The sequence below is a fragment of the Dryobates pubescens genome, chromosome 11 (assembly GCF_014839835.1).
Source record: "Dryobates pubescens isolate bDryPub1 chromosome 11, bDryPub1.pri, whole genome shotgun sequence".
In the NCBI taxonomy this organism is placed as follows: Eukaryota; Metazoa; Chordata; class Aves; order Piciformes; family Picidae; genus Dryobates; species Dryobates pubescens.
Window position 1 is genome coordinate 21,900,335 of NC_071622.1, and position 26,342 is coordinate 21,926,676.

The 26,342-nt window shown below is 37.1% G+C and overlaps 2 protein-coding genes across 2 annotated transcripts in view; one reads left to right on the forward strand and one right to left on the reverse strand.

The window, feature by feature from the left end:
- The window catches only part of MIGA1 (mitoguardin 1), a 36,414-nt gene extending 31,491 nt beyond the window's left edge, over positions 1–4,923 (reverse strand). Inside the window, exons 1-4 of the mRNA XM_009905353.2 lie at positions 4,820–4,923; positions 3,696–3,866; positions 845–1,022; positions 179–315 (exon numbers count right to left, since the gene is read on the reverse strand). Coding sequence (XP_009903655.1) covers positions 179–315; positions 845–1,022; positions 3,696–3,794 — 414 coding nt within the window. The 5' untranslated portion in view covers positions 3,795–3,866; positions 4,820–4,923. The remainder of the gene's footprint in view (positions 1–178; positions 316–844; positions 1,023–3,695; positions 3,867–4,819) is intronic.
- Positions 4,924–9,552: 4,629 nt separating this feature from the next.
- The window catches only part of USP33 (ubiquitin specific peptidase 33), a 35,877-nt gene continuing 19,087 nt past the window's right edge, over positions 9,553–26,342 (forward strand). Inside the window, exons 1-11 of the mRNA XM_054165692.1 lie at positions 9,553–10,194; positions 10,976–11,073; positions 12,095–12,148; positions 14,088–14,150; positions 16,528–16,680; positions 18,522–18,621; positions 20,989–21,058; positions 22,389–22,502; positions 23,224–23,302; positions 25,382–25,802; positions 26,129–26,269. Of these exons, the coding sequence (XP_054021667.1) occupies positions 10,993–11,073; positions 12,095–12,148; positions 14,088–14,150; positions 16,528–16,680; positions 18,522–18,621; positions 20,989–21,058; positions 22,389–22,502; positions 23,224–23,302; positions 25,382–25,802; positions 26,129–26,269 (1,276 nt within the window). The 5' untranslated portion in view covers positions 9,553–10,194; positions 10,976–10,992. The remainder of the gene's footprint in view (positions 10,195–10,975; positions 11,074–12,094; positions 12,149–14,087; positions 14,151–16,527; positions 16,681–18,521; positions 18,622–20,988; positions 21,059–22,388; positions 22,503–23,223; positions 23,303–25,381; positions 25,803–26,128; positions 26,270–26,342) is intronic.

Below are 26,342 nucleotides of genomic sequence, written 5' to 3' on the forward strand. Positions count from 1 at the left end.
ACCTGAGCCATCTGCTCAGAAGCTGTTTATACTATGTAGTAAGCACAATGGCCTGCTCAGCATCTCTAGCCTTTTGTGTAGCTTGTTCAAGAATGTTGTTTCAGCTTAGTGAAACCATTAGGTGCCTATCACGTGCAAGCTAATAGGCACTCAAAAGCCTTAGAACACTTTCACTTACTGAGGCCAGGCTTTGAACTGAACCGGAGTATTTACTGAAAAGTCCTCCATTTGCATAGAGACAAGACTGAGATCCTTTTTCCTTGGCAGAGCTCAGAGAAAGAGTCAAGTTTTGCCGACTACTGGAACAACTAGAACCTACAAGACACACAGATATTAAAGCTTCTGCAAATTCAAAACATTGCTTCTTTCTTTAAGAAGATCTATCAAGAATGACACTCACTCTTTCCAACAAAATCCACTTTAAAAGCAAACAATTATTCTTTCATTTAGTTTTACATGACAAACTACAAGCTAGAGCATTCAATGTATATATAATAATATATATAACAAACATGTACTTGGGCATAATTATTTTCCCATCCTATAGGAAATTGTTTGCTTTTCTTAGTATTGCTATGTAAAAAAAAAAAAAGCCAAACTCCACTGTTAATATACTACTGATAAAAAAAAGTTATAATCCAAATTCATGACTAAAACTTCACCACTGAGAACAAGGCTATCTTATTTATAAGACATTGTAATTTTGTTTTTAATGTGCACAATTTTTGCTTTAAATCTGCTTAGCATTAAAGGAAAATAGTTTGGTTTACTACTATACACTGTAATGCACAACTATCCCTCACACCTCTTTAACAGTAAAAACCTCAGAGGTTCATTCATGCACCTTTTTCTGATGCAGCTGCTTTGGTACACTCCAATACTAGATGACTTGGTTCCCATGGTGGCACTTTCTTAGTTTTCTTTCCACGTCTTCTTTTGAAGTGATGGGCCAGAAAAATAACAGATATTGCACTCACTGCTGTTACTGTGAAAAGCTTCTTTAACCCAGGGGAAAGCTTTATCTGAAAATAAAAGAATGTTACTTCATTCTATGCTTCTTAACTCCTATCTTTCCTCCTACTGTACTTTTGGTTCAACTTAGGCTATAGTTTGTCTGCGAAAGTAAGAGATGCTGCTCTGCTGTAGCCTGAAAGACAACCAAATCTGAGGAGGGACATTAACTGCTTCTCAAAGCCTGAGAGAGTCAGTAGGCCAGAGAATTTACAAAGTGTGTGGGTCCACCAAGAGACAGATTGTGACACTAAAAACCCTAAAGTTGGGGGAGCTAAGTAAATGGCTCTCAGCCAAACTTTTCATTTATTTGTTTTTAATGCTACGACAATGCACAGCCTCGGCTAATTCTCTAACAGTAAAAAAATACTGAGAAGAAACTCATCCTTCACAACTAGACTATTTATTGCCCTAGCTGTGAAAGAGCTAACATTTGCATGGTATTTCAGTTTGGGAAGAACGTGTATTTAAACATTTTTTCTCTAAATAAACCTTCCCCCCCGCCCCTTAATTGTTATATTTTATTTTGGCTGTAGATCAGTCACAGGTTTTCAGATGTTAAAAGCAGCAAATAAGGACCACAAATACAAGCAACTGGAATTAGAAGCCATTAACAAAGTTTAGAAAATTCAAAGTGATGAGATACATAAAGAAGAGGCATTTAACTGGAAACTAGAGTCCCCATTCACAAAAATCTTTGGGAAGTCTATGCTGATTGCGAAACAGACTGCTGGGAGAAAACCAGATCTGCAGGTCTTAGGGCTAATACTGTGTTTCTGTAATAGGTTTCCTCACATGAAAGCCAGCTGTCCATTGAATTCCATTGCACACCAGCACTCCCTAGTTACTGTGCTATTGGTTAATACTATCAGAGTTGTGCAATTTAAAGAACCATTGAAAACTTTGCTCTACATGCAGTTGGCAATCAACAAGTCAAACATTTGTGACTTGAGAATCCTGTCCTTAGCAGCAGTGTATCCTCACTGATGCTGAAAACCTAGCATTGTACTCTACAAGGAAAAGGAAAACCCTGAAACACATACTTAAAAAAGACTATTATATTTCACAAAAAAAGAGCCAATTATCCACATAACAGATTAAAACCTCAAAGTTCATAGAATTAAATGTTAGAACTAAAGTTTCAGAGAACTGTAAGTGGATTTTTAAGAAAATTGTCTGCACATACAAACATGTTCATAAATAAATTAACAGTGAAATGAAAATGCCCAAGGAGAGAGAGGCTAACAGTTGCCCATAATGGAGTTGCACGTGGTAGTTTAAAGGCTGAGTACTCTGCAACATAAAATCAGTGATGTTGCAGTGACAATTTTAAATTATCCTGAATACAGAAAAAAATTGAAAATAAACCAGTGCAGCTAAGATTGAGAATACCTCGTTCTGCTTTACATGCAGTAAAACTTTGAAGTGCAGTTACATCAATATATGAAAAATTACACAGCTTTTGCTTACAAGCATCTAATTCAACAAAACCAAATTATAACCACATTAAAGACAAAAGGTTTAATAGCAGAACTTCATTAGGACCTGCTAAAAGTTGTTTTAAAAATATATTCTTGGCATTTCTAATTATAAACATTTTTTTCTCTTTTGTTTACCCTTGTCCATGATTCAGCATACACAGGATGGAAAAAAACAAACACAAACATCTACTGGACTGTATTTTGTACAGTCCACTAGATACTTTTTATTTCTCCTGTGTATTATGCCACTGGGATATGACTCCCTCTTCAATAAATTTATTCTTTGAGGGCTACAACTTAAGCCTTAATACTTCCTCAAATAATTCTCATTTATGTCACGCTCTTATTTATTACATATGTAGTTAAAGGCAACTAACACCTCTCTTCTCTGAAATTCTACAACACAATTACAGCTCTTCCTCCCTGCTTTCAATATGAAGAGACTATAGGGACAAATCTTATGACTCCCTGCAGACAAGGAGTATCTTCCAGCTTTTGTCAACTTGAAAACTAAGTTCATAATGCAGTCTTTGCCCAGATTTGAGCAACTGCTATCTATGTTGTTAGTGAAAATTAACCTATACTGTAATGAAAGGTATTAAAAAGAGATCCCTCCAGGGCCATCTGTAAAAGGAAATACTGCCATTAACAGAGCATAAAGATCTTCTCTGAAGATCTTTCTGTAGATAAAACAAAGAAACCCAGCTGAAAGATCTGAGTGGGTTCAAAAATCAGTCTTCTTTGTTTCAGTCATGTGTCATTTAATTAATAAAACAGAAGTGACATGAAAACTAGAATAAGGGTTTCTGGTTTAAATTAATGAACTATCATTCAGGTTAATTTGGTGAGTGTTACTGGCAATCTAGGAAGTATTTCAAACAACACTCAATACTATTATTCAGAATGTAAAGTTATGTTTAGTTTTTACATACTTACAAATCTACCAAAAAGGATTTTGGTATTTGTGCGATGAGAATCATGCAAAAGGAACACATGTAGACATTGCAGATAAAGCAATCTCTTCAGCCAAATGTGATGATGCAGTAAGTAAGTTCTAGTTCTATATTATAAATAAACAAAAGTATTCTGACCAAATTTAACTAATATTAAGCTCACATACAAACAAACACAACAAATTGCAATTAAACATCTAAACACATATGAAAAGTGACAGCATTTAGATAACATACATATATATATTACCTGATTAAGAGAATAATACCAAGAAAGGGGAAGGTGAAATACCCGTAAAGCTACTGTCTTCAGAGAAAATCGTGCTTCAGTGACAGTTTCTTCTGACATGGCTCCTCCTCTCCCATAACCTCAGTAAGTGGAACTATCTTGGAAACAGTCACAGATAGTCTCTGGAATACTCTGTCAAATGATGGATACATACTAATTATGCAATAGAAGCCCTAGACAGCTTTCTTTGACAGGCTCAAATCTCTTATATAACAGGTACATGACTTGTTTGGCTGATGTTTCTGAGTAGTGATAAGAGTTGTGCTTACTGAGAAGACAGCAAATCTGCTGGGTCAGCTTAGGCCCCTTCCATTCCAACTGCTCTGGTGCAGAGACCTGTATAATCAGGACCTACAGGGATCTTAGCCTGCTGTTAGTAGCTGGCAGCTGCTTTATTATATCCTTTAAATCATACATGGCAATAATCCCATTTCTAAGATCACTGTTACTGAAGAATGTATTTGCCAGCTACAAGACTGAAAAGATTTAAGAGTAGACACGAAAAGTTTGTCTCAGAGCTTTGATCTATTTGCAGACGCGCGATGAAGAACAAATAATATAGCTCATGTAATTCCCCCCATATAAAGGCACATTCCCCTTATTCTCTGATGCTAAACAAAAGGCAAAACTTCTGACGCGTGACACGCAAGACCGCAACCGTGGCATGGAACAAAGTGGAAGATGAGGGCAGGCCACCACGCCGAGGGAGCGCTCAGCTTTAACTACCGGCTATCTTCTCTTTGCCGATGACTACGACCAACAGGGTTACGCTTGTGCCAGAGGCGTTTCCTCAGGACAGGAGCCTCTTTCCCCAGCAAACACAGAGTGGGGCCCGGCCGGCCTTGGAGAGGCAGTGAACCCCGCCTACATTTGCCCCATTAAAGGCAAAACCCACCTCTGTCCGGCCCTGCCGAGCTCTCCCCAGGCAAGACAGACCCAGTCTTGCTGTACGCGGTGCCCGAGTCTTAAGAAGCCTCGGGCGAGGAAGGAACAGAGCCCTGACACCAGTTCTACGCTACCCTTCAGCCCGTTCCCCTTAGCCCACATCTTCCTGGGCAGCCGCTGCGATTACCGCACTCAGTTACCTGCCGAACACCGGGGCGGGCGCCCCGGGCAGCAGCCGCGGCCCCTCACGGGCAGCTGCCTCCCCGCACCAGCAGTTAGTACGAAACCGGCAGGAGATCTGCTTCCGGGATAGAGGGAAGTGGCCGAGGTCGGCCAGGACGCAGCCCCTGTCCCTGCCACGTGAGGGTGACCCGTTCCGCTAGGAGTCTGTGTCCGCCATCTTTACATAGGGCAGCCTCCTCCTGCAGACGACTGCTAAAGACAGGGCGACAGCCTGGCGACGTCATCTTTGTGCAGGGCAGTACTCACGTGAGCGGTGGAGGCGCCCAGTGCGGCCATTTTTGTGCGGGGCTCGGTTCGCGGCCGGTGTCGGTGTTGCCGCAGCACCAGTCAGCGGACGTCTGTCTATAGGAGGAGGGGCCGCGGCCTGGGCGCTCCGTCTTCTCCCTCACAGCGGCCTGCTGCAGTGCTGCGTCCCGGGCGAGGAGCGCTGCTTGCCTGCCTGCCTGCCTGCCTGCCCGCCCGCCAGCACCGCTGTCCCTGGGGGCTGGGCTTCGCCATCAGTGCAAGGCGCGGGGCTGGTCGCGGCCCGGCTTAGCTCAGGGTTCCGAGCACGGTGCATCCTCCGGCAGCTCCGGTAAGAGAGGGAATGTCCCGCTGGTAGCGGGGAAGGCGGTTCGGGTCCAATGTCTATGAGAGGGTACAGGACCGGTGTCTCTTTAGGGTCTCAATGTCCAGGGCAGCTGAGCCCGCTGGGCGTGTGGCACGGTGATGGCCGCTGCCGGCTGCCGTTTCGGCGGTTGGGGCGCCGCGCTCCCGGAGGGCTGGGCGGGGGCTGGTGGCGGTGTGCGGCCTTGCCAGTCCCGCCAGGTGGCTGAGCTGAGCAGTGGGGTGGTGGTACTTGGGGCCGCTTGCTTCAAGCCAGCGGGGCGGCTTGCGAGGCAGTCAGCAGGCTAGGTAGGTACTCTTGCCTGCCATACTGCTTGCTGGAAGTGGCCAAAGGGCGTTGAATCGACCTCCCGAATTACTTGCTAAAGGCGAAGCCATGTTAGGAGGGTATTGTAGATACGATGCAATTCTTCAAGTAATAATTTACCTATAAATGCTTCCGTTCGTTCCCTGACACCTGCATGTACGAGGAAAGAAATGGACTGAAGAAAAAAAAGTCTGGTGTAGCACCTAGTGGAAAATCACTGCAGACTTACACGCGCGGGAAGAACCTGGGTTAGGAGAATCTTCTTAGAGATATAAAGATCAGCAAATAAGTTTCAGAGTTAGCATTTTAAGTGGTGGAACAAAGGAAAGAATCCATGTTCTGTGTACCCTAAGAAGCATTCTAAAACGTTTAACCATGTAAGAGCTTATACCCTCAATTCGAGCATTTTTTAATATCCTTCTTCTTTGGAAGCAATACTTCATGACAGAAGGAGAAAAAAGATGTCTTACAACACTGATATTAAAAAAAAACCCTGTCTTGAGTAGGTAGCTCTTGCTGCCTGAAGAGAAGGACCAGGTATCCTTCATCATCTTGCTAAGCATGCTTTTGTCATTTACTGGGAAAATACCAGTTTTAATAATAAATACATAAGTAATTTTTTTACTGGAATTAGAACTAGTAGTGTCATTTTTGTAAGAAAATGGGTTGTTCTTGTTTAAAGTTGACAGCTGAAAAAAAGAAATACAGAAGGATGGGAGATGGAAAACCAAAACCACCTAATGATTGAAAGAATATAAAAGACCTTAGTGTGTGAAGTTAAGGTTAATCTTCCCTGCTTCTTGACCTGACTGTTCTCAAGTTTGGTAACAGTACCACTCACATGCATTATTATGCTGAAGTAATTGCTGTAGAGGAATTCAGTGAAGTTTTTAAAGAGCAACACAGTTCTTTATAAAACTGATAGAAAAAAATATGTATCCTAAAAATCTGACAACATATGTATAAGATTGTAGCTTTCAGTAGTTTGAAATGACTGCTAGTGGATTTTTTTTAAATTATACAGATAAGATTGCACCCCTGTGTCATAAAATGAAAATAAATATCAAGTGTGATTATTTTAGTGTGTCACTAGGTACATGACTGAGCTTAGAGCTTCCTAGTTTGATATGCTGCTATTCAGAGCTTTACAGGTAAAATAATAAGATACAATTACTGCTTCAGGTAATTGCTGTCTTCAGAATAATCCTTTTGGTGTTAAAATCTTGTACCATCATTCCCTTGCTGAGGCTTGTGAAATGATGTGGTAAAACAGCTCCATATTTAGGGACATAAATGTTGTAAAGAAATATATTTGTTATTTCAACACCTGTCAAAGTTTTAACTACTGTAACTAGGCAGATGAAAACATTAATTTTTTTTTGAGATAATTTAAAATCTGTTATGTTTCTTTAGGAAATACTAGTCTCCAGATATGAGCCTAAGATCACTTTCATGATCATTTGAATTATCTTAGTGTTTGATGGAATTTTTCTCTGTGTGTGATAGGTCTGCCATGGTAGGCACCACACAAGTCATGATGCTTTAAATTGCAATTCACATTTCTCTGACAGCTCATGTGAGTAAATGTATTTTTTACTACTGAGTGCAAAGAGCAATGGGGAATGGAAAAACCCCATTGAGTTCAAGATAAGTATTACAGGTTTTTTTCACTGTGAAGTATGACTCTCTGTATGCATTATGCAAAAATGTGTTAATAAGTCCTTTTGATTGTTAAATGGCTCACTAAGTTGAGGGATGTAGTATGATGCATTGAGATAGATGAGCTGAAACAGACTTTTCAGCGGAAACTGAAAGAGCTAGCAATAGACTGCAAGTTCTGTCCCAAACAGATGGAAAGCATCTGATGAGAGGCTTTTTGTGTGAATATGATCATGAACATGTAATGTGGAAACTTGAGTTCTATTTGCTGCTAATTTTTACTTTATTCTTAATCTTACAGTGAAGCAAACATACTTTTTGTGTCATATATATGTGGGTTTGTTGCTTTCAGCTTAGGATTATTCTAAGGTTCCTGTGAAACTACAGAATATTTTTGAAGGTTCTATGAAAGGTGACCCATATACCCTGGTTATCAGTGGGCACATGATTGCTGTCTAAGAATTCCTGTCTTTAAAATTTTTTAGAATTTTGCAATGTGAGGAAGGTTAAAATTACTGATAGAGATCCTTTCTTATGCATAAACTTCTGGTTCCGGATGCCCCAGAGCTGGAAAGAATGTAGGGAAGCTATATATTCTTGTGAAAGTCTTTTGGTCAGTGGTGGAAATGGGATACTAGCCTAAACAGGCCTTTCATCTGACCCATGTGGAGCTGATCATACGAGATACCTAAGTACTTTCCCAGTACCGGCTATCACATATCATTGGGAACATGAAATGGAGATAAACTCCAGCTTCAAAAGAGAAATATAACATGGAGTATAAGTTTGTCTTTTGAAAATTTCTGAAAATATGAAGATGGGACTTTTGGATTAAGTCAGTAGAATGCAGAAGCTTGTGAAAAAAGCAGCTATGAGGAAGATAATTAATCCTTTCAGATAGAGTAGGAAATGGTAAAATGGAGGAAAGGCAGTGAGGGAGGGAGGGGCAGCCCTGGGCTTGCTACAACTTGAAGAGATTAAGGATGAATCATGGGTTTGAAATTTATTTTACAGTTTTAGACTTCATCATTATATCTTATAAAATGTGCTGCTGCAGCTAGGTATATTAAGCTACTAAGGTTATGGCAGTACAGTGAGTTATCATGGATGGAAGGAGGTGTTTAAGAATCTTGTTAACAAAAGGTGAAAGAAAGGCCATTCAGCTTGCCCATATAACAACGTGGAGAACACATAAGTAGGTTTCTACAAGGGATGCTCTCCTTAGGAACAGGAATAGATATAACTGCCACAGGGACATGTGAGCTTCAACACATTTTCATCTTTCTGGTGGTTATGAGAAGAGAAATGCAGACTGCACCAACAAACAGAATGTGGCATGAACAGAACTTCTGGGGTTAGGTTTGTTGAGAACTACAGGTCTGGATTTGCATGATTGCAAGGTGGGGAAAAGTAGCTCTTAAATACACATCTGGTAGTGTGAGGTGAAGTCGTCTCTGCTCATTGTTTGTGTTACTTGGAATATCACACACTCGGAATGTTTCTCCTATAACAAAATTAAGTCTAAAACTTTACCAATTCATTATATCAGTCTTTCTAAAGCATTTGTGTTAAGGACTTAGCATTAATTCACACTGATTATTTTTTTAATTACCTATTTTAAGATTATCAGGTGTTTATTTGACATTCACTTGTCCATTTTTAACACTTTATCAGACTTTGCAGAATGTGCAAGATGAAGCATACATTCATGTTTCCATTTCTGTTTTGAAAAGGAACAAAAGTTGTGCCATTGGTCCAGGAAGAGAATTTTTACTTCATCTTAAAAAAAATTAATTAAAATTACCAAATTACTAATTTACTGTAGTATTCACAAATTTGTGAGATAAATCTTTATTGTTTTATTGAACAGCTGTTAGCATGATATTCAAAGAATGAAAGATACACACGTTACTGAAGTACCGTGTTTTTTATATATATATATAATAAATATCTTGAGTATATGTATGCAGTGTTTATATATAGATTACATAAAGTATTCTATATTATTCCTGTACAAATAATACAGTGTTTTAATAGTATTTGTATAGCAATGTTTGTAGGAATAAGACGAGACTACTTATACACACACACACGTAAAACCTCTTTAAATAGCCAAAGGGTACTGAAACTAAATATCATTCAAAGTATGATTTGAAGTAAAGACCACAAATCGGAAGTCTACTAGAAAGTATGTCTGAGATGCCTACTAGGCAAGTGTTTTCCCCCATGTTGTCAAAGCCCTAGGCTACTTAATACTCAAAGGAGTGATTGGTTATGTAGCCGGAAGAGCAAACATAAAGCTGCCGAACCAAGCAGGATAAGAGGAAAGAGATGTTGATACAGTGCTAAAAGCTGCAAACAGATCGAAGGCTGTTTATCACTCTGTTAGACTGAGTTACAGGTCTTGATAAAGGAATGCTAGATTGGACAGATGATAAATGGGTAAAGAAAGTTTTCCTTGGGCTTTTAGAGAGACTGACATGTCAATAGTAATTAAGTGACAAGACAAACGGAGTGCTCAAGTGGTTCTTATCTACGAGTCAGTTGGAGTATTTACAGAAAAAGAATGTTGAGTTAATTTTTTAAATTTTTCTTCTGTGAAGCAACATAACTTTCTGTGCAACCATCAAAATAATAATACTGTATATAGCATTCTTTGTTTCTGATAAGTATTCTGTGTCTGCATCAGAGACCTTGGATGGACAGAGACAACTCAAGAGAACAGCATGTTCACTTCTACTGAACACTACACTGTTATATGTGAGTGACAAGTTTCAGTTTGTTTTTGAGGTATGATATACCTGAATCTAGAATGTGTTCTTCAAAAGCAACACAGTATATTAGAGGTTGGAAGGGACCTTCAGAACTCTTTGGGTCTAACCCCCCTGCCAAAGCAGGATCACCTAGGGTAGTCTGCACAGGAATGCGTCCAGGTGGGTTTTGAATGTGTCCAGAGAAGGAGACTCCACAACGTCACTGGGCAGCCTGTTCCAGTACTCCATGACCCTCACTGCAAAGAAGTTTCTCATGTTGAGGTGAAATCTTCCATGTTCAAGGTTGAACCTGTTGTTCCTTGTCTGACTACTGCACACCACTGAAAAGAGACTGGTTTTCTTCTCCTTTACTGAGAAAGCCATGTGCTCTTGCGTTTTAGCCTATACAATTTCAGCACACTTCAACACTTTCCAGAATATACAGTCAGAGACATCATCAATTCTGGGCAGACTTGAAAACTGTTGGTTTTATGTTTTTGGGGTACCATGGTAGAGGTCAGGAAGTTAAATAATCCAAGCCAGCTCTGCTCCGTGAAGGATTCTGTTAGTTTATGCCCTAAAAATTTGGACTGTTGGATTCTCTTTCAGTTAACAAAGCTGGTTGTAGTAATTTACTTCAAAAAGGCTTATTCTTTTAAAAATGTTATAAATGTTCCTTGTTAGATATCCGATATTGCTGCCTACTGTAAGAAATTAGGTTTTACTCATTCTTATTTCTGTTGACAATTGATTCCCTGGTCTTGAAAATCCTGGTGACGGGGTCTCAGAAAATACAGCTTCTGAAATGTCTTCGCCCGGCAGCAATTGCCCGCACTTGGAGTCAGTTGGTGAGATAACAAAAGAGGAACTCATACAGAAATCTCATGTGAGTTGTAGCAGCATACTTTCCTCCTTTCACTTTTTACTGAGATCACTTATTTTGCCTTGTCATGTATTGTTAGTTTTAAGATGCATTTAAATATTAAATGTGAGCACAATCTTCTGTGTCAGAATAGCAAAGCTTAAACAAAGTATGGGAAGAACTGTGGACTTGCTGAGACTGAAAAACTCTCTTTCAGTATTTAATGCTTGAATAGTACCTTTCTCAGCAGCGTTTTCCAAAGCAAATGACGTTTTAATGGAAATTCTGAGGAGTTAGCATAACACTAAGCTGAACTTTATTTTCAGATACTGCCATTGTAGCAGTTAGTTATTTGAAATGTTAATGTAATATAGTGCAGCAGACAACTTTGAGTAGAAATGGTAACAAAAAAACCTTAACACTTAAATTTTTTCTTAACAGTTCAGGTTTGGATGGAGGAGCCACAGTTCTGAGAAACTGTTTCTAACTGAACTCTTAGTTTCCAACTAGTATTGATGAATGGAACTAAGAAAGACCTTGTAACCCATTTTAGCACCTGGGAAATGGTGAAAAGCCAAACTTTTTTTCTGTCCATGATGCTGCTGAGGGGTGGGTGTAGCATTTCTCTGATGTTGCATCTCTTTGGTTGCAAAACTTGCAGGCAGTGTTGACTGTCTGCAAATAGGAGTATGCAATTATTGTTAGTTCTACCACTTTTGTGTCTTTTTATGTTAAATTTTTAGGAAAGATCAATTTTGAGGACATTTATAGTTATGTGGTATTTTTCCAAATAAAACATCAACATATATTACAGATTTTGGTTTAAGAGAGATCCAAGGTGTTACTAAAAGAACATGCCGATCTTGAGATTATGTGAAGCAGAACAACAATTCATTTGCTTATCAACACACCCTTTTTGTTTGTTTATTTTTGTCTTAAAATTATTCTGCTGATACTGAGCTTTACAGTATGTTCGTCATGGTTTTTCTCTTGAAGTTGTGGTTTTCTGATGAAAGTAAATAAGACTTGCTTGTGTGTTTAATAGGGCACTTGCCAGGACTGTGAAGTCAGAGGACCCAATCTTTGGGCATGCTTAGAGGTAAGTTGTTCTGCCTGTAGTAGGGTCTTCTCTAGTGATGTGTAGGTAAAGCTGGTAGTATTTTTCCTTTTTTTATTTTAAGGAATAACTACAGTGAAGTTCTTTAAGTTATTTAAAAGCAAAACCTCCTGTGCAGGTTTCTGTTTTTAGAATTATTTACCCTCGATCAGGTACATGTTTCTTGTAATTTAAAAGTACTATGTTTAAAATTATTTATTTTTTTTTAACAGTAAACCAGAATGTTAAGGTTTATTCTTGAGATAGACTTTTAAGAACAGAAATTATCCTCTTAGCATTTGTGGTAATAACATCCATTCTTTTGCTTCAGAATAAAACTTCTTTTGAAACTTACAGAAGGTTGCATAAACATTCTTCAGACTTTGTACAAATTTTGTATAGTCTTTATGCTGGATGTTGTTCTTTCTTAAATATGCTTTTGCTTTACTTTTCTTGAAGTCTACAAAAAAACCCCCATAAATTTCAATCTATTTAAAAAAAAAAAATTACTCTGAAATGTTGGTTCTGATTGATGTATGACACCAACAGCAAAGTATGTACCTAGTTTAGTTTTTAAAATGTCTCCTGAATTCTTCAGACAGATAGGTGTTTCCACAGATTGAAATGTTGCTCTGTAGACTTGACTTTTTCTTGGCAACTTTTGTCTGAGTCCTGCCAGGAAGATGCCAACCTTTAGGTGTAGGTATGAGTATTTGTAAAAATCAGCTTAATATGTTTCCTTTTAAGTGGATTATGGTACCAAGTAGCAGATCAGATTATTTTGCTTCTTCTGTCAGTAAGATATAGAAATGTAGGAGGAAAGAAATGGTGGTTTATATCTCTTTGTTAGATGGCTTAATGTTTAATTACATATAAAACTCCCTTGGGAGCAGGAAGAGGTGTTTAGGGATGTATCAACCTGGCAGGTGGGCAAGTGCTGTGAAACTGAAATCATGTGTTGCATTTCTCACTTGGAGCTCTTTAAATGAAAAAATCAATTTAATACCAACATTTCCATAGCAGAGTTTTATAACTGCAGTAGGACGCTTAGCATCACGCTGTGCTGTATCTCCTCTTGGATGAACTGGCACCTTGCCTTCACTTTTTTCAGTAGAAAAACATGGTGAGATCCCAGCACGTTAACTATCTGTAACTTAACAGGTATCTGTGCTTAATACAGAAGATTGTCTGTGTCCTACTGCTATTGTATGATTGCATAAATTAACGTGCTTAGGGAGTTACGCAGATAATGTGCTGTACCTTCTTATGTGATTAACTCATGCAAATGAGGAATTAATGAGAATTACCTGAAGATTGGCTGCTGCAAGATTCTGTGCTCAGACAAGTGTGTTTTGCAATTAGCACAATTAAAATCAACAATTATTTTGCATGTTGTAACTAGAATGTACTAAGTACTTAACCATGTAGTGCTGGAAGCTCTTTTCTAAAGGTGGAAAAAACAAACCTATTAATTGTGAATTAATACACTGATAAATAGGCACTGCAGGTACAGACATACAAGGCATTTTTGTGTAACTGTGCCATGTTTTGAGGCTGTTTTTAGTCTCTGTTTTAGTGTGCTAACTTCATGTTTTCTGTAACAATCTCTACCTAATTATTCATTGTAAAAAAACAACAACAAAATACTCCCACAAACTACACGTTTATTGTAATGTGAATAAATACATCAAAATGGCCAAAAATTATCTTCCAAACACATTACATGTCTAACACTGCCCACCACTGAGAGTTTGGTTAGAGCATTCTTCTTTGCTTTAGGTGATATTTAATGCTTAACTGTGCATGTCTCTTGGTTTGTATAGGACAATGCAAGCTTGAAATCTGTGTGAATTTTAAAGGGACTCACTGTATAGTCATTTTCTTTTAACTTGTTTGACACCACATTTTAATTCTATGTATTTCTTCATGTCTTGCTGAACAGGACAGATGTACCTATGTTGGCTGTGGTGAATCTCAGGTTGATCACAGTACCACCCATTCCCAGGTATGTCTGTTTGCCAGTAATCCAGGAGAGTAGGACAGTTGGAGAGCATTTTTTTTTGCTCATTTTAGTGAAGTCGGTAGCTTGTGTTAGCAAAACTGAATGTTTGATTAGCTATGATTGTTTTTCATCTAGAGAAGCAGGTCTTACTAATTTAGGAGCACCTGTCTAGTTTAGGAGTTTGTGCAGCTGTGTAATTTTTTATGTAATTCTGGCATTACTATGCTGCTTAAAAGAACACAATGAAAACTAAGAGAACAGGTACTGGTGATTTTGAAGCTGCATGGACAAATGATTTCTTGAGCACTTCACTACTTCAGCCTATCTTTTTAGGGTTGTGGCTGGCTGATAGATAAGAGGAGGAAAGCTGACTTAATGAACACAAGAGCTGAACAGGTCTAAGATAGGAATTATTAATTACCAGAAACAGTTGCTTAGTTTTTGCATCGTGCTCCATGTTCTGGTGGCTACAGATGAAGAACCTATAGACTGAGCTGAGCATGGTCTTTCCTGCTGTGTCACGATTTTGGATCCAGATTGGTAGGACCGGTGGAGTGTGTGCACTAATGTTTCCCAGCATGCTGAGCTCTGGCAAGGTTGGACAGCTTGAGTGCATCTGTTTGGGTCTTAAACTCACTGTCTGTTCTATACACACAATGTGCAAGTGAAACACTTGCCGGGAATGAGGTACATCATTCTCACTTAAGAAATATACTGGGGACAAAGAGATGGCAGTTTTATTGACATACCATTTCAGAATCCCCGATTTTCTGATGAAATTCTTGCCACTAATTTACAGTTTCTCTATCAGAAAATACAGCTATGGTTTTGTGATGAGTAATTTTGGTCCCTAAACATACTTAAGAAAAATCCTGGTGAATATTAAAATGAACAAATAGCATATACAAGAGCTTTTCATAGAAAACACTTTGATTTTTAACACTACTCTTTTTTTCTTTTTAAGCAGTACCTTGAGAGGAGTGCATGCTAATACTGCATTAATATAAATGTATATAAATTAAATTTTTTTTGCCAGCTGTTTAAGCTGAGTCACCATTCTAAAGCATTTACAATAGATACATAAATGAGCTGCTTGTAGAGCAATTGAGGAACAGATGGTCCCTGAATTTCTTGCCTACAATTTTGTATCCCTTGGCTTTCTACAGTAATTTATTTCTGCTTCACATGCTGTTTTAGTAGTGTTAGGTACTTGCCAGATAAAACAGGAATGGGTAGTTTAATTGCTGACAATAACATCCTTGTCTTGATTTTTGTGTTACCATTCAAAAGTTAAAATTAAATAAGACCTCTTGCAGGTATTTTTTATTATTAATTTCTCTTTTCTCCCAGTAAAAATCTCAGTGAACTTGCTAAAATGAGAGAAGTGAGGTTGATGTGAATCAATTTTTCTGCTTACTCCAGTTTCCACCTGCAAGGCTCCCTGTACTGCAAATAGTAATATTCACAATGTTCTCTTCAAGGAAGCTAATAATCTGTTGCTCTGGAAACTTGTAATTATTTATGCAACTGAAGCTGCAGAATCAAATATTCTCATGATTAAAATTTTCTGAGAGATTTACATAATCTGATATTTTTTAGTAGTGGGGAGGATTACGTAGTGAAATTGTAGTCCACAGTTTAAGTGTTGTTCTTTTACAAGACCTTATTAAATGAGGGGAGTAGGAATTTGGCCATCCTGTAGTGGTTGTAGTATTTCCCTAATTTCTAGTAAATCTCTCATTGCCTATAAACCTGGCTGACATATACAGAAAAAATATAGGAAGGATTGATAGAAATATCTAGAAGATGATGGCAGCTCTGTACACAATTTTAGAGTAAGCAAAAATGTTAATAAAGAAAGATGATTTGATCACTAAAAATACTATTAATCTCTCAATTTTTATGTTGTGTCACAGTATGAAGCTGCCTACAAAATCACTGACTGTAGAATGTTTCATTTGATATGAGTATCACTTACTGTAACTAAAGGGAAGATCTTATTTTTCTCTTCTGATTGATTGTTAAATAGCTTGAATTCAACAGAAATAAACACTACCCTTCCTGTAGAGGAGGCAGCTGCCAGGCTCCTGGAAATTGTTTGCTGTGAATTGTAACACCTCTGTGAACAGGTTTTCTTTTAATTTCTGTAATTACATAGAGGCATGTCAGTTATAACAATGAGTGCCTTATACTGAAAATGAGCATTGATTGTTAGTGCTAAAATTTCGGTAATTGAATTGCTGTTTTTAAAACATTCTAACATTTATTTCATTACAGAAAGATCTAGAATTTTAATACTTCTGTCCTGGCTTGCATGTAACAATATTTAGTTACTCCAATTTTTTGAATCACAGTTTTGGGGTTTTTTGTTCTGTTTTAGGAGACAAAACACTGTCTAACTGTCAACCTTACTACGCTCCGTGTTTGGTGTTATGCCTGTAGTAAGGAAGTATTCCTGGATAGAAAATTAGGATCTCGTTCTCCACTACCAAATGTAAGACTGTGTCACCAAGCACAAGAAAACAGTGTGCAGGTATTTCTTAGTCCAGTGAAGCAAAGACAACTGTAACTTTGCAGTAAACGTTGTGTCTTCTGTCAAATGAGAAACTGACTTTTTCTTCCTTCCTTGTGGATAAACTTTCAATTAATTTCTCTCTATAAAATTACTTAAAGACTGTGACCACCTTCTTTGTTCTGTCTCTACTGCATGCTTCCTGAGAATGCTTTTTTTTTTTTTCCATCTTAGCTGTTTTTCTGTGCCTTACTGTTTATTGTAGATTACAAAACCCACAGTTAAGTTATAAGATTGGGGTAGTTCACCTGTGCTTCAGCATTCTGTCAGCGCTTGAAGCTATTATTTACACAATTAATTACAGTCATTGCTGGCTAACTTTCAGGGAGTGGCAGAATGCTTTTGTGTTAATGGGTACTCACCTGAGATGCACAGTACTTGTACAGAAAAATATGCTAATTGTTAACCTTATTTAGCTAGTAATATAAGACACTTGAGGGGATTCCTATAACTTAGCTTCTGAGGTTTAAACTAATCTAGTTTCCAGTTTTGATAAATGCCTGAATCAGTCTTCATTTTTGTATATGTGTGGGAAATTTTTTTTTCCACTGGACTGGTATATACATAAACACTCTGAATAGTTAAGCATTTGACTACTGCACAGTAATTTACTGAGAAGGCAGTAGTAACCTGTGTATATTCTATATATGTGTGTAATTTGGGGTATGTATCAAATGAGAAATCAGGAGAGTGTTATTGCAGAGGGCTGGAGCACCTCTCCTGTGAAGACAGGCTGAGAGATCTGTGATCGTTCAGCCTGGAGAAGACCTTAGAGCAGCCTTCCTGTACTTAAAGGGAGCCTACAGGAAAGTAGAAGAGGGACCAAGGGCATGTAGTGATAGGACAAGGGGTAATGGCTTTAAATGATAAAGGGTAGATTTAGAGTAGGTATAAGGAAACAATTCTTCGTGGTGTGGGTGGTGAGGCACTGAGCAACCTGACCTCATGAAAGGTGTCCCTGCCTGAGGCAGAGGAGTTCAGACTAGATGATCTTTAAGGTTCCTTTCAAGCCAAACCTCTCTGTCATTCTATTGGTGTTCTCTGGCAGTTAGGATTACCAGAGAGTATCAGTGTTCCAAATAGTGAAATAAGGTTACTATCTGGGAAGTCCAAGTAGTCAGGTAAAACACAACCTTAAGGTTGTACTAGGTTTTATGATTATGGCTTGAAAGACAAGACTTCATAAAAGTGCCTAGCTCTTCCTAACTCCAGGTGGGTCCAGACTTCTGATCCTCTGTTCTGTAATACTTACCTTGTTTTAGTCTTCCAATACAATGGGTATAATACACAGACAAATCAATAGAACTTAGAAAGTCTGTCAGAGATTTTAATTAGACCTTGTCATGCAATAACTGCCTTATACTTTGTTGCTCTCTGTAGATTTTGCTTCCAACAGTTCAGTTTGTTAAATGTAGTGAGCCATCTGGTGGCATATCTAAAACATATGCACTAACTTTTATGTCATGACTACTGTGTTAGCTTTTCAGTGCTGGCTTACTGTTTGTTTTCCAAGGGAAGGTAATACTCTTAACTTGCTTTGGTTTTGTTCTGCAGCTGTCCACATAAAATCATGTAGCATTGTCACTGTTGATCTGAAAACAAAAATATCAGGGTTTTCTTAGTAAACTTCATCAGGGTAGCTACGGAATCCTATTCTCACTTTGTGCAGTGAGATTTCAAAATGCATGCATGTACTTTTTCAGTTACTAGATTTGTTGGTAAAATTATACATGAACTTAAATAAAGGGAAAATCAGTAAATACAAGTAAATATATGTATTTTTTTCCCCCCCTTTCCTTAAGGATTTAAAAATACCTACTAATCCCACACTGAAGATTCCACTGGCAGCTGTATTTGATGACTTAGATACAGAAGTGGAGGAAGATGAGTTAAAGACTAGAGGTAATAAAAGCAAAAGTGTTATTGCCCTTTATTATGTGTGTGTGTCTCCAAGCTTGTTCTCCAGCTATATACTATTTCTCTCCTAGGTGTTAACTATTTCCTGTTCTGTTTAGTTTCACCTTTATTGCAGCAATCGTGCCATCAGAGCAGAGGCTGCGGTGGCAAATGTGCACCCATGCAAGCAGCAGCAAAAAAAAAAAAGCATATTGGAGTAATGTGTAGTGTAGCTGATGCTCTAACCACTCTGTTAAATGCAATTTTTTAATAAAATTGCTTCTAATGGTTTCTCCTGTCCTAAAAATTGCTCATTTGAATGTTTTCCTACATTTTGAGAAACTAATTTCTGAGCCCGTAGTATCTCAGTATGGTTTGGGGGAGTTTTTGTTTTCTCCGTTTCAGTAATGGATTTCATACACTGCCAAACTTGCTGGTACAAAAGATTGCTCTGCCCTAATACTAAGCTATTGTAAAGATGCAAATGAGAATGAATGAAACTTCCAACAGTGAAGCTTTAATTATCATTTCATAAGACAACATAATTATTGTTTCTTAAAAGTCTCAAGCTAATAGTGGTCATTTAAAAAAGAATATGCATATTTGTTAGTAAAAAATATATTTCTGCCATTTTCTTCAGAAAAATCTGACTAGCAGATTGTCAAGTTACTGTTTTTAAGATGCCAATGCATGTGTCAAGGCAGTTTGTTTTCCATCAGTAATGATAAAAGACGTAATCTAATTTATGTATTTCATTTCTCCTTTACTCCACTGCTACCAGCTTTCCTTCTCCTAAGTCGGCTGGCATTGGCCAGAACCCCTGCTTTGTCCCTTCTGTTGTCTGGCATGGTGCTTCTGGATATGTCACCACTCCACTAATTTGCCATCTGCCTTTAACTGATTAAACTGTGTTTTATTTCCAGTTAGTTTCTCCTACCAATGTGTGCATTTGTCTATTTTCTTGTCCTATTAATATTTTTAGGAATGTAACTTGTATAGAAGTGATACACAAGTAGAATTACATTTAAGTTCCCAGCAATGCTGTGACTGTATTTAATATATTTCTCAAATGTAATGGAAAAAGTCTTGTTTAGCTCCATTATAACTGTTCTTAAAATTGCTTTTGAAATGCTTTTGATGAGGCAAACATTAATTTATATTTGCAAGAAAAGTGTATTCAAAAAATTTATTTGCAACACTGGAGGCTGAAAAAAATGCAGTGAGAGTATCTTCCTGATGTATCTTCTGCTGTTACAAAAGTAAATTAAATTAAAAATCATGGGACAGTTCTTACTTTCCAGTTTCAGTAAGAATGACCACCCCTTGTGTAGCAGAAACTGGAGGGGCAGGCTGCCGAGTCAGATGTGGGAAGCGGAACTGTTTTTCCAGTCAGACAGAAGACACTTAATTTTTAAGTTCTGGGTATTAGAAAATTCAACTGAAGTAACAAAACATTTTTTAGATGTAAAAGGACTTTCTTAAGTCTTATTTTTCTGCCACAGACTGATATGATTACAGTAGTTTCTACACTTCAAGGATTGCATAGAGCTAACAGTCTTTGCTTACTGATTATTTTAAGTTTTTCAGTATTTCCTACTAATTTTTTGGGTCTATAAATATTACTATTTTTTTAATAGAAAATCAATTTCTTTACATTGAGATTGTGTAACAATTATGATCTTCCCTCATTTAGCAAGCATTTTTCAAGGCTCCATAGTCACCGAGGGTATATTTGTTAATTGTAACTTTAATGTGTGTGGAAAGTTACATGTGATTATTGGTAAATAAAGTAAACATTGTGGTCTTGAGAATGAATTCATTGGGAAGTGTAAACTGAGTGGCCTATGTATAAAAATAAAGCATAGAAAAAGAAAAAGGCATAGGTAATTATAATTCTGATTCTGGGATAATCACTCTCTGAGTAGGTTTTTAATGTTTAGCATACTCGGACTACTAGCGTGAACCTGAGATACAGGAATAAAGTCTTCCTTGCGAGGCTTTTGGTGATACAAGTTATGAATGCAGCACAGCAACACTTTAACTGAACAGGTGAATCATTAACTTCAAGTAAAACTTAAATATTGATAAACATGTTTTAAATCTGCAGCTGTCATAAAACCTCAAAAGTTTTTAAGATAGTATACAACCTACTTGACTGAAGTGTTCTAGCCAAAATCAAAACATGTAATTACTACTTCTAGTTAGATTTGTATTCCTGTGGGTGTCCTATGTTTCTTTTAGGTATAACTCTGCTTTATAATTGGGATCAGAAGTGTTATATGAGTATTTTAAGTAGCACTTGTTTTCTAGGAAGCATTTTCCTGAATATGTCTTGGATTAACAGACTTGTTGAATATTCATTCTGTTTCTCAGGTCTAACAGGATTAAAAAATATTGGAAACACTTGTTACATGAATGCAGCTTTACAAGCTCTTTCCAACTGGTAAGGAAAAACATTGTAAATGTAATTTTATATTTGCTTATACATCTCTTTTCTCAAGATAGACTCAAAGATTTTGATGGGCTGCACTACCAGGGAAGATGTGTATTTTTTAAAGCTCTGTCTCACATAAACGGTTGTCACTGATGAAATAGGAAAAAGTATTATGGTATATGGGCTGCTTAGCCTTTTCCCTGTTTTGTTCTAAATCCTCACTGTCCTAAATAAAAATACATGGAGCTCTAGAGATTAGAAGAAAATCTGATAAAAGCTATTACATTTTGGCTGCATGTGTGTTTGGTTTGGTTGTTTTTCTGCTACAAAAGAAATGCTTAAGAGCAAGACCTAATTAAAGTAGGAGACGCATTATCAGAAGGGGCAAATTAAATCCTTACAAACAATGCATCTGGGTCTTTCTATGCTAAATCATCTGAGCAATGACTAGAATACAGAATCTTACCATCCTGTGATGTTACCAGACAAGTTCACGAAGGACAAATCTACAAAAGCTGAAGGGATAAAGCCACTATCCAACTCCAAAGTTTCTTGTACTGGAAATGGCTCGGCAGGAGCAGTACTTGAACATATGCCATATATGCTTCCTGTATGCAGCTGATTTTGGCTGCAATCCAAGATGGGATACAGAGCTAAGCAGATAATATGTGAGATCCTTGAAGGAGAGGAGAACTGAGGAGAATCTCTCTGGAAGGTAAAGAAGTAGACAAGGCATCTAATTATGAGGCGATTATTCTCCTGAGATGCCAAACTTAGCAAGTATGCTAGGATAAGTTTCTTGGATAAAAATAGCTCCAATCTATATGAGGGATGATGACTTTAAAAGGGGAGTTGAAGGGAGAGAATTGAGAGAGTAGCTGAGTTGGCAGCAACACTGTATAAAGTAAACAGATGCGTAATCATTTACATATTAATTATTTTTTTCCACAATCATCACATGAAACTGTTGGATTGTTGATTTTAAAAAAAGATCTGTTTAAGATGTTTATGGACTAGGTGTATGGTGATTGTTGCTGTAGCAGTACATGTGTACTTCTGGTGTGGGTAGTAGGAATTGCCTTGAAGTTGAATCCCACTAGATGATTCTAGTGCTTTAACAAGTGTCAGAACACAGTTGAGGATCATCATTGCTGTGCTCCTAAAGTTACCCTACTAGGAAATATTTGGTTGTGGTATTTAAGGATGTAGAACATGCCCTTTTTTTGAATAATCTTCTATGCCCTTTTTTTGAATAATCTTCTATGCCCTTTTTTTGAATAATCTATGAAACGCAGATTAACCTGAAAAAAAAACTAATTAACTTTCATCCTTTATTCAGCCCACCTTTGACGCACTTTTTTCTTGACTGTGGGGGCTTAGCCCGAACGGATAAGAAACCAGCAATCTGCAAAAGTTACCTCAAGCTTATGACAGAACTCTGGCACAAGAGCAGGTATTGCATTATTTTGGCAGTGTAATGATTCTAAATCGCAAAGTCAGGAAGGATACATTAATTTGTCCTCGTTTCATAATTTTTTATTTTATATGTATCTCTGACTTACTCTTAGGTATTAAGGAAGGAAAGACTAACTTCCAGCATTTAAACATTCCTTATAACTCACTCTTTTCCATGTCTGCCAAAGATAAGACAAATAATTGATGTAAATTGCAATAAGGAAGATTTGACAAGAAATGTTTGATAAACACTATACAAGTAGCATTAAGCTTTTAAAAATAAGTTTATATCTTTCAGAAATGCATTTGAAATGTTTAATTACTTCATCCTATTTGTGCCTGTCATTCTATATCAATGTTTTATCAATTTCTCTTATTTACTTTGTGCTATTTCTGTTCTCTCTAAGAAAATACACAAAGTATAAATAAGGTAAAAAAATAGTAATTGTGCATAGTGCCAAGAGGGTGTCTGATTTGTCATCTGCTTCTCTGACAAGTTTACAGTCCTGATACGATCTCTGTTTCTGTTGGATGACAGATTACAAGAAAATTGTGTAGTTAATAATCAATACTGGTATTGAATTAAGATTATTATTGTTATTAGACATGTTGTAGTTTAGTTGCAGGTAGAATTACTCTCCCAGTAAAGATAGAAAATCCCATTTAAATGCTTGCTTTTTAAAAGAGGATATTTATATGTAAAACTTTTTTACCTTTAGGCCTGGTTCTGTGGTTCCTACTGGTTTATTTCAGGGAATAAAAACTGTTAATCCAACATTTCGAGGCTACTCTCAGCAGGTAAAACTTCTGTCTTGTAAATCTGTCTAAACCTCCTTTACTTCTAAATCTAATGCTTACGATGCCATGCTTCTTGTATTTCTAGAAAGCAAATGCACCATAAACTTTGTTTGTATACTTCAATATAGATAATCTGAAACAAAGCCACCAACAGTTAAGTCAGGTTTCATGTTTGATTATATCAAAAATCTTGAAAGTTGAAGGGTTTTCAACTTCTGAGAATAATTCCTTTTCCTTTTTTTTCCCCCCCTCAAAAATTAAAATAATACTTATCTAAAACTTTTACTTTGTATGTTGCTAATACTTTGACAGTCCCAGAAAACACAACAAAAGTGTTCAAAAGTGAAAAATAATATAATAGATTCTTTAATATTCTTCTACCAGGTACTATAAAAAATATAATTACACAGTCTCCAATTTTCATTTACTGTCTTTGAAAAACTTGTTAAATAGGCAGGGATTATTATATAATAAAGGCATTATTCAGATGATCCTTCATACACTGTCTTGCTGCTTTCATACAGTTTGCAGTACTTTATTAAGAGCTTTTGGGCTAGAGGAAAACATTAAACCCTGTAATTAGAAAAGCTTACTAATGTCTTCCAGGAATCTACTTTTATTCAAAGGAATTTTGCTGTTTCAATTAGCATGTTTCCATACTTGTGGAGTGGAGGATTAGAACATGTTTTAATGCACATGCTGTGTGTAGCTGTAAAGTAAATGTTTAAATAGTAATGTCAGTGTTTGCTTTGTTTTGTTTTCATTTGATCTTTAATTTCTTAAAAGCCACATGAATTTCTGGAGAGGCAGAAAATCAATCTTGATAGCCAAAAAGAAACTGTGGAAACTTGGTTCTTGCAACACTTAACATGGAGAATGTCTTTTTCCATGCAGTGCAGCACTTAATGAGAACTTTATTAGGTTCTGCCTGGATCACATTTCAGTTGTCCCTTTGGTTGGTTTCATGGCAACAATTAGAACAAAGCAGGTCTTTCATATCCAATGTTCTCCCATTGCTCAGCCTCACAAACTGGACAGCTGGTTGGGCAACCATGTCCATTCTTCAGGGAGAAAATGAAATTGTTTCGCTCAGTAATGAATGTTTTTATCAGTTAATCTGTGTTGCAAGGTTTTAATATTTTTTTTTTTACACAAATAAATAAAAAGTATTTGAAATAGGCATTGTAGTGTTGGTTTGGGCTTCTCTTTCTGTTATTTAATCCCAAAATTCAAATTTGATAGTTGTAGTTTTTAAGGGAATGTTTTCTAGTCAGCAGTTGAGAGCTTAACATGTAATTGCTATGATGAAAGGGAATTTTGAGCAGCAAAAATTATCATTATTATTATTACAAACAACCAAAATACCAAAAGGAAGTTAGAAACAATAGTAGTTGCCAAGAAGAGGCTGTTGTTTTCTCCCATACTTGCTTTATTAGATATTCTCTGTTGCCAGGAACCAAGCTGCTGTGTGGACTGTTTGAAATTTTATGGCTTTGAAGATGTTTCCAAACACAGATTAGACTTGTAGTAATACTTGACAGCTCTTTGTTGAAACACTAATATTTGAGGAATCTTGTCCAGGCTTGAGAAGAATTAAAATCTTAGTTGGCAGTAGGATGCAATTGGAAAAACAGGCAAATACTTTAAGTACTTCCATGCTCAGTGAAAGCAAGGCTCTGGTTGCTTTGCCAAAGATGCTGCATAAGGTTTTAAAATACTGCCCATAGAATGTTCCATTACCAGCAATGAGATCTGACCGTGTTGTTGGTATTTCCATGAGTTACATTTACCATTTCTGTAAGCTATGGCAGTATTTTTGTTGAAAAAAAGTTTTTTGAGGTGTTTTGGAGGAAACTTGTAGGGTAAAATTACTTGTGACACGTAAGAAATGGATCCAGGAATTGGATATGTGGTCTAGAAATGAAATTTCTTTGGATCATTAGACCTGGGAGAGAAGAATTTATCTTAATATTTAACAGCCAGCTGTGGCTTTTGTTTTAGTTCTCTGTCTTTTCCCCATTTGATTTTTAGTGTCTTCCAGATATAATGGAATAATGTGCAACTTGTTTGAAATCCTAGGATGCACAAGAGTTTTTGCGTTGTCTAATGGATTTGCTTCATGAAGAACTTAAAGAACCAGTTGTAGAACTTGAAGATGCCCAGCCTATAAGTGTTGAAGAGAGTATGGAAGAAGACAAGAGTCAGTCAGATGTAGGCTTTCAGACCTGTGAATCCTGTGGTACCTGTGATAAAACAGAAAATGACACTATTTTCAAACCTGTCTTAGAAGATCCTGCAGAGACAACCATGTTAATCCAGGATGATGATAACAACTCAATCACATCCAAAGACTGGCAAAAAGAAAAAATAACAAGCAACAAGCTTAAACGAGCAAATTCTGTGGAAGACTTGGAAAAAGACACAAACACTGCTTCAGAAGTCACTGAAATTTTAAATAATCAAGGAACTGTCAAAGTACAGATACACAGCAGATTCTCAGGTAGTACACTGGAATAGTCAAATTCCTTAGCCAGAATATCTATAAGAGTGGGCATGAGTTGCAGACTACAGTAGAGAGGTATAGGTCAAATAGGGTATTGAATTTTCTTGAAGCTAAAGATTTGTCCTGGGTAAGGTTTCAGGTAATCCAGAAATTAGTTTTATTGTTTTGTTCTTAAGATACACGTGAATTGGAATGATGCTTTGTTCTTAAATGTCTGTTGACCTGACAGTGTGGTTAAATAAGCTGCATGACCATGTTGTCTGTTCATGCTGCAGTGAATTTTTTTGGGGTAGAATTTATGAAAGAATGCAAATATTTTGCAGAATACATCAATGATGTCCACATGAACGATACATCTGCAGTCCAAACCTCATTGTCAAATGAAGGGATGAACACACGCTTATCAACCAGTCCTCCAAAATCATTCTCATCATGCTCTTCACTAGCACCAGTCCACAAAAAAGGTATAAGCTGTTTATTTTCTTCCTCCTGGTAATTAATGGCTCTATATCACAGGCTTCATGTTGTTGTTTCTTG